Consider the following 9,299-nt stretch of genomic DNA (forward strand, 5'->3'; position numbering starts at 1 on the left):
ATTTTTGTAGTTATTTATTTTAGAAAATAAAAAAAAAAAGCCATATTTGCAACCCCACAAAGCTAATTATATGACCTGTCCTGTCTACATGTCCAATTAATCATACAAGAGCAGAAAAGGGTAAGTGGGGCCAACCCAACACTTAACATCCATGACTTGTGTGTTGGTGGGTTTTCAAAGTCTAATTGTTCATCAACTATCCCCACAATATGAAGAAATTACGAAAAAAGTAATAATAATAATTGGCTCCCTAAACTTTGATAAGGTTTAAATAAAATAAATTTTAAAATTTTATCTAAATCTATCCTCAATCTTTAATTAAGTTTAATTAATTATGCTTTTATATATTAATTGGGTGTTTCTGCAGGAACATGTGTAATTCCTTTAATTTCCTCCCTTGTAATCCAAGTCCAAGTGCTTGTGTAGTTCAAAACTTGAACTAGGTAATTAATTTGTTGTCATTTTTGTCTTAAACTTTAATAAAATAAAAATATTTTCTATGTCTTGTTATATGATAAATAACATATATTTAGACATTAATATATTATGCGTGGGATGAGCGATACTCTTTAAATCTTTTTAGTATAAATTTTTAAAAAAAATCTTCTTTTTAAATAAAAAAAACATCGTATTATGAATATAATATAATAAATAATATATATGTATATATAATATTATGTATAATAATATTATAAATAATAATATTATAAATCAATTTGAAAGTGCTAAAATTTTAAATTGTATTTTATGTATAAGTTTTTTATCTTCGATTTTTAGTATCTTACGAAATTTTACATATATTTAACAAAATATCTTATGAAATTTTACATGCGTTTGACATAATGTGTATGTTAAATATAATATGATCCGAATCGATTAAACATTAATAAAAAAATATTATTATTTTATTTTCTTTTCTCTTTGTAAGTTATCTAAATATATCATTATATATCTATCATTATTTTATTTCCTTTTCTCCTTGTAAGTTATTTAAATATATCATTATATGGATATGGACAAGGAAGGAAATGGTGGCATGTAATAACTAGATTTGTCATTTGATAATTAGGTAATTGGTCCATTTCCATCCTCACAATTTCCTTAAAGGTATCATTAATTTATCCTAACATTTATAATTGCGTTCAATTCGAGTTATCTATTTGCCATGATCGTTGATGTCTTCTCCTAAGAAAAGAAAAAATTGGATATTCCATTTTTATTTTTTCAATTTTAATATTAATAATTTTTAAATATAATTTACCTTAATTTTGTTGAGCTTAAGCTCTCTGAGTACATGCATATGTACAGCATAATGGCATTGGCAATTGTAGTGTTTGGATAGAGAGAATAAAATATTAGAGGGAAAATAGTTTTTCGAATGATAAACTTACAATTTTTAAAAATAATCTATAAAATACATTGATATTTTAGTAATTTAAAAAAATATGAGTGGAATATGAATTTTTTTTCTTTCAAAATTTTCTTAATTTTTCAATTAAATATAAAAAACAGAACATAAATGTTATTTTCCTCTCTAATTTTTCTTCTCCTTTTATATTCCCTCGATCCAAAAGCAGGCGTAGTCAAAACGACAATAAGCATCGTTGCAAATTTATACGGTATATATTTACCTTCAACAGAGATATTACGTGAGCTGAGAAAGGACCGAAACCTTCCTGGTCATGGAGAAGTTTGCTTAGAGGAAGAAAGATCGTTGAGCTTGAGCTGGTGATTAGATAGAACGTAAAAGACAATCTATTTTGTAAAATTTGAGGTAGGAAGCATGGATTCCAAGTTCTTTCAGGTATTTTAACCTCACAAGTCAACGTCTGGAGGATTCTCCTTTCATTTACATAAACCCTTGATTCAGGCAGTGGGATAAGAGGTAGCTTGCAATCATGTTGTTCCCCTGACGAATGCAGAGAAGCCCTGTAGATTCCACTTGCGCAAAATCAAAAGAGGAGATGTGAAAACATCAGCTACATGAAACAAAAACAATCCAAGCCAGCTTCTTCGAATAAGTTTGGGCAAAGCATTTGGGTTTTATCTATGGGTCCCTCCAAAAACTCAATCATATTTATAGAGAGCTAAGCAGCTTGCGTAAAAGCTAACCTCAATCCTCTTCTTGTTCTGGCCACACGCTAGAGTATGATGATTTTGGAAGCGTTAATTCAATATGGCCCCAAGGGATCGATAGCTAGGATCCCACAAACTACAATGCTTACTTTAGTGGATGGGTTTTAAGGCAGAAGGAATACGTTTCTTCTTTGGTTTGATCAAACCAACTCAATTAGAAATGAAAAGTTGAAAAAAAGAAAAGAAAAGATTGCAGGTCCTTCATAAATTACATCAGTAATATCATACCATATTTGATAAATACATTATGCGTAGCAATTACTGATAAATAATTTTAAATTTAAAATTGTTAAAGAGAATTTTATTAAATTAATTTACAAACAAGTCATAAAATAAAGCTTTATTCGAATTAGGATATTAAATTTTTTAAAAACACCTTTTAGAAGATACTATTTTAAAGTCAAATTACATGTTTGCTTCTCCCAATTTTATTTTAAAAACGTTGGAGCTAAAATGATTGTGCAATTCTCATTAGGAGATAACATGATAAGTTTTAATTTATGTTGCCACAATAATTTTTATGATAAAATTGTGAAAATAAAATATAAACAACAATTTCAATAGAATAGAAGATCAGATCTACACGCAGTATTTCTTAGAAAACTAGAAGAAAGTCACTATCAAAGGTAGATCCAAGGCGAATGAGAAATTGCCCCAAATACCAGCGCCACTGATTGAGCAACCAGATGATGGAAGGTCCCAAAAGCAAGCAATATAATCTTCATCATTTGGACCTCTTCAGTTAAAACCCCATTTATGGGTTTACCAAATTACCCTCAGTTTTCCAAAGGCAAAGATAACAGTAGAAATGCGTTACTAGTCAATTTCTCGTTTAAATATTCTATTCCAAGAAACAAGTAAAAAAAAAAAAAACAATAAGAATAAAGAAATAGAGAGATGGTAAACAAAGTAAAGAAAGAAGAAGAAATATCAGCGCCTCTTTCTCTTGCTTTCTCTGCTTTTCATGTTTCAACTCTTCCTGCCCAACGCCTCCCCTTTCGCTGTAAAAAGCAAAGCAATGACCCCATTTCTATACAACAGAGTCCCCCATTTATATACAACTGTTGGAAAAGGACAGAAAGAGAGAGAAATCCCATGGCTCTCCTCTCCTGTAAGGTGATTCAAACATCTCTCTTTTCGAAAGTCTCGCCAAACGAAAAAAAAATTCACGAAATTCCATCAGCTGCCTATCTCTTCTATTAAGCTGTACACTTTCTTATTCCAAGTCTCCTCCTGAATCTTCTTTCTATCAGAGAAATATTTTCCCTGTTCCCTGTAGCTAGCTAACTTTTGAATCTTCATAATTCACATCCCTTGGTATTACAAAAATATATTCCCAGCTGCAGCTGATCTTCAAAATTCAGCCAGTACACCCTCAGAAACCTACTGAGAGCTCTTCCTACCACATCTGCAGTGGCTTGATATCAGCCCGATAAATTAATTGCTCAATCTATTGCCATTTACAGTGTAGTCCTTGAAAGGGAGCACTCAGATTCAAGCAAAATCACTTTCTTTTTTGTAACGGACAAGTTTCTAATTGCAACTTCATTCCTGTTGCTACCTTTCTTCTACAAATATTCTCCCAAGGAAATCCCTGAATCTCTTTGAATAGTGTTTTGGATCCACAGCCGAAATTGAGGTAGGATCAGCTTGTAAGGATTTGTAGGCATGCTCCAACTTCTTGCTAATATCATAGTCTTGTAAGATATCAATGATCCCAAAATAAAGGACTACTTCATATATCTCACCGCTTCTAGAAGGGGTCAAATGGCTAATCCCACCAGGGGTGTACTGATCAAAATCACTCCTCCGAGCCATCCTTTCTGCTCTTGCCGGCATGTTTGCTCCTAACCTTATCAGAGATTTCCTGCAAAACCCACATTTATTTCAAATGACCTCATAATTACAGCTAATCCACAATTATAACTAAAATTCTAATTTTCAGACAATGGAAATACTTTCAATGCGAAATGACACAAAACATAAAACAAATCATCAAAAATCATAACGGGGTATTTTCAAAACCATTTAAGCACTATTTATGCCTAATAACCTCATCTGCAAAATCCTGCAGATGAGAATTTCCACCACGGATTATTGGAAGGGAACCAGCAAAAAACTAAGCAACATATATGCCTGAAAATTCAAAACATGGACACATTCAGCCAAAACAAATGACAAATAAGCATTGCCTCTTACCCAGTAAGGCATAGGACCACAATCTAGTATGAACCCCACAAATATATTGCATAAAAAACAAGCCATTAAAGTATAATGCAAAAACCAACACTTGACAGCATATTTTTGCAATTGTCAATTATATGATATTTATGAGTCAACAATTGATTCAGCAGAAGCACTTTTCTTTTCTCAATGTTGCCGCAAAAGTAACTTATGAGCTAAAACCAGAAGGAAGAAGATAAATACCGGCCAGATAAAATCCTATCTCTGTCCTGTAGCTCTGCCTCAAGGAAGCGGCAGCCACGCATGAACTTTTCATTTTGATAAGAATCCTTATTCCCTGAATAAGACGTGCATCTAATCAGCATAATATTGCTTGAAAAAAATTTTCCAGTGAGACTGACATATTGGTAATCCATTAAGGATAATGCTTAATTAATTACCAGAGCGCAAAATAAATGGTGACAACCCCATTTTGTCACAAGTACTATCATCACGGAAGTGAAGGCCAACCAATAGACTATAATCCATAATTCTCTCAGCTTCCAAAAATTCACAATCTCTATTAATTTGCCTGCACATTATCAACACCCATGGTTTTGAAATTGCAGGAGGAGCCAAATGCCAACCAGTAAAAATAATTTAAATCCTCTGCGCTTACTTAATAAGCTCCTGGTACCAATTTCGTTGAAGACGAAACATAAAATTGAGATCCAGGTCCTTCAGAGTTGTGGTTTCATCAATCTCACCCTCAGGCTTATCTGTTGTGCGGCCATGGGAGGATCCTTTTAGGTCAAATCTCCTATGTATTCTATACTCAGAGCAGAACAAATTGCCCATCACAATGAAACGGGTCTGAGTTTCAAGAATAACATGTGATCAGATATGTGAATAATGTTTCAAATGAATAAAACTTTGGACAACTAAACATTTCACCATATACCTTCTGTCCCCCAATTGGTTTAACACAATGCACACCGAAGAACTTGGTCACCAGTGACTTCTCATACCGACAAACATGCTGGTAATAACTGGGAAGCATCCTTATTAGCACCTAACCACAGATAAACACTCTTCAAAACCATGCAATTGACCATGTTTCAAATATCTTATTTAGTTGAGCGAGTGCTAAGAAACCAAGACAAGCAATTTAATAATTGCCCCTTTATGCTCCACTGGAATAATTCCTCGCCTTCAACCACTTCAAATTTAATAAAAAGAAGTCAATGAAGTGCACAACTAACCTTGACTTCTGATTTCTTTACTGTTTTGATCATAAATCTGTCATCCTGAGTAAGGTAAAAGAAGCTTCCACTCTTTCCTGGAGAAGACAGTTCTCTGAGGGCATCATTTCCACAGATGGCTAGCATGTAATCAGCAGTATCAATTTGGAAATGCTCCCTCAAATGCCTAAATCAGCAAGAGAAAAAAGGGAAAGCAATAGATTCGAGTTACAACCATAGAATAAAAGGGAAAAAAAGAAAAGAAAAAGAAATATCCTATCTATTCCAACAGAATTGATGAACATTCAGATCCAATCACATCAATTAAAACTTGAAGCCATGCAAAAACACAGCATAAATTGTAAAAGAACCTATAACCAGACAAATATAGACATATATGATACCTAAAGACCACGGGACAGTAATCCTTCCACCGAAACTCCACGGACTGATGCGGAGGTGTAGTCTTTGATCCTTCCGGCGGAAACCTCGTCCAGAACTTTTCCTTCGGATCAAAATCGCTGGGCTTCAGGTCCCTACGTATCTGGGCATGCTTCCCAACAGAATACCTAAATACAACACCACTATTACAAAGTCAAATCGAGCTCCAAAATGCACCCATACACGCATACAAAATCAAACAGACACAAATCAGAGTCCACCATACAGATTAAAATCCAGAAACCCAAATTTTCTTTTTCAAAAAAAAAAAGGTAATAAAAACATATTTACCGGATACCCAATTGCAGATTAAGCATCAAATCGTAGTTTTTATGCCCTTTAGAAATCGTCTCTCCAGGCTTCTTCACCTCTGCACCATTAAAACAACACGACCCTCTTCGAAATTGCCGAATCCCATCCCGATCCAACCCATCCCTATAAATCATAGAAGCCTCGACAGTATCAATAATATCACAAGTAATATCCCCAGCCTCACCGTCACTCTCCCATATGCATATCCTCGGAAAATTCATGTTACTACCTCTGGCCCCATCCACCGACGATCTCTTCCTCGTCACCGTGGCCGGCAAGACTAAATCGCTCTCGCTCCCTTTCAAGCCATGTTCCTTGCCATTCCCAGGATAGAAAGTCCCATTCAATTCCTGAGTATCTTTATTGCTGTTCCAGGTACCGATATAACAACTCCTATCTGGCCATGTAAAAATACCATTTCCCTTTGGTACTCCATTTTCCCATTGCCCATCGTAGCGATTTCCATTCGCCCACATCAAAACCCCTCTCCCTGAAATGACACCATTTTTCCATTCACCGTCGTACACATTCCCATTTTTCCACACGTATCTTCCCTTCCCGTCCTGGAGATTCTTCTTCCACGTTCCCTCGTAGAAATCCCCATTGGCGTACCGTTTCTGGCCGTACCCATGTTTACGATCGGAGCTCCAGGATCCACGGTAGGTGTCTCCGTCGGATCCGATAAATGTACCGAACCCTTCCATCCGACCCGACTTGAATTCTCCTTCAAATGTAGCACCTGACGGCCAAGAGAACTTCCCCTTACCCGATGCTTTTCCCCGGCGCCACTCTCCTTCGTACATGCACCCGTCAGTCCAGAGGTACTTCCCCGATCCGTGCGGCGCGTTTCCCGAGAATGACCCGATGTAGAGATCACCGTTGGGGAGAAGCTTCTCCACAGCAGTGGAGAAGCCGTTATCGACTTGTGCGGTGGCAATAGTGTTGGTGGGCGTGACTCTGCGGTTGGCGGACTGGGATCGAGCACGGTTAACGACTATAGGTTGCGGCGGACGAGATACAACCAGTGGATGCGATTTTGAGCTATCCTTGTCCGCCACTAGAACTAGAACCTTATCTACCCTGTCCCCTTCTCCTGATTTCTTCTTCTTAGCACTGGAAACGACGTCACTCTGCTCATCAACAAGACGTCCCTCACGCATTTTTGGCACATAAAATACTCTCTCTGTGTGGCTGCTGTTTCTATATCTTCATTGCTGCATTTACTGAGCTCCTAAGTTTTGGGCGGTAGAAATGGAAAAGCCGGAGAGAAAGGAAAGGGCATTTTCCGGCGGGTTTTGGGTGTTTCTCTCTCTAGAAATTTCCTCTGTAGGTTTCCTTCTTTTTTCTCTCTAAACTTCACTTTCTCTCTTTAGTGCTTTGCGTTTGGGGAAATAGGTGGGAATCCTTCGAACCCCAACAAAACAAACAGGACACTGTAGAGAGAGAGAATAATAGAAACGCTGAAAGAAATTAAACATAAAAATAAAAAATAGTAATTATTATTATTTTTTTAAAAAAAATGAAAATTACGAAGGATGGAGATATATTGAAGTAATGAGCCGGCCTTTCCTTGTGAACATTGCTGCTTACTTTGAGCGTACATACACAACTCCGCATCTTATCCCATCCCAAATTTATTTTTTCTCGTTTTAACAAACTCCATTTCATATAAAATAAATTTAAGAATCATTAAGCTTTACTAATCTTTCGATCCCAAACACATTGATTAAAATAATATAATAATAAACATATTTTTTAAACTTGAGAAAGTAATAAAATATAAACAAATTTAATTTTAAATATTTATTAAGTTTATACTATTATTTTTCATAATATTTAATTTCACTTTTATACTAGTTATATTACTTTGTTTATTTTAATAATATATTTTATATATGTGTATATATAATATTTTTTAAATACATATTATTTTTTAATAGGAGATTGAGGTACGGTAAATAATATTTTTTTAATAATTAAATCAAACAAGCAGATTAAACAAACATATCATAATTAATAAAGAAAAAAGTACAGTAATATCAAATATGGACCATCCCCTACAGATTTGCCTCTTTCAACTGAATAAAAATTTAATAATAGTCAGAAAACCCTCAGCTTAATTGAGCAATATGAAATAATATATATTATTTATTTGAATTTCAACTTTTTTAAAAATTAATTAAAATTTTTATTTAATCATAATATTTAAATATTTTATAAACACCGTTTATAGAATTAAACTTTAAAATTTCAAGTTATATATATATAATTATTAATTTAATCTGATAATAAATAAATCTAAAACGTATCTGATTTTATTTTTTTTAATTTTTAATTTTTATTTCAGAAAAAAATAAAAATTATTAATGATATTTAATTTTGCATAATAAAATTAAAATAGTTAATTATATATTATTATTGTATAAAATAAAAAAATAATAATAATTTTAAAATATTAAAAAATAAATAAAAATTGTAGGATAAAGAAATATAAAAATTTTAATAAAATTTTCAAAAAGTAAGAAATGATTTTATTTTTAGAAAAAGGTTATTTTTTAAAATTTTAAAAAAATTGTATTCTTTAAATAATTTAATTTTAGAATATAATTTTTTTTAATTAGAAATATAATCGATTATTTAATTTTTTTTGAATCCTTTAAATAATAAAAATATTATTAATAAAACAAACTGGGACTAAACTTCACTTTTTTATTCATGCACAACCAAAAAAAAACTTGTTATCACTATAATTTTAAATTAGACAATGACGACTATGCCCTCTCTTTTTGTCTATAATGAACTATCTCGCGTAGGCCTAACTGGCAAAAACTGTATGCAACGAAACAAGACGCCTCTCCCTCCTCTGGTTTCGTCGTGACGTGACGGAATCCCCGCATGAAGGCTATCGTTACGTAATATCCTCGTAATTTTCACTTTTGCCCTTTTTTTCCTTTAATTACACAACTGCCCACTTTTTCTTTCATTTATTTCCTCCTGGACCATGTT

The 9,299-nt window shown here is 33.5% G+C and overlaps 1 protein-coding gene across 1 annotated transcript; it reads right to left on the reverse strand.

Moving 5' to 3' along the window:
• Positions 1-2,674: 2,674 nt before the first annotated feature.
• Positions 2,675-7,733, reverse strand: LOC110608196 (phosphatidylinositol 4-phosphate 5-kinase 1). The gene is made up of 8 exons (XM_021747408.2): positions 6,273-7,733; positions 5,945-6,109; positions 5,562-5,727; positions 5,261-5,371; positions 4,979-5,172; positions 4,761-4,891; positions 4,564-4,657; positions 2,675-4,003 (listed from the first exon to the last, which is right to left on the reverse strand). Exons 1-8 carry the CDS (start codon positions 7,451-7,453, stop codon positions 3,694-3,696), a joined length of 2,352 nt encoding a protein of 783 aa, XP_021603100.2. The 5' UTR covers positions 7,454-7,733; the 3' UTR covers positions 2,675-3,693.
• Between the last annotated feature and the right edge of the window lie 1,566 nt (positions 7,734-9,299).

The sequence above is a fragment of the Manihot esculenta genome, chromosome 18 (genome assembly GCF_001659605.2).
Source record: "Manihot esculenta cultivar AM560-2 chromosome 18, M.esculenta_v8, whole genome shotgun sequence".
In the NCBI taxonomy this organism is placed as follows: domain Eukaryota; kingdom Viridiplantae; phylum Streptophyta; class Magnoliopsida; order Malpighiales; family Euphorbiaceae; genus Manihot; species Manihot esculenta.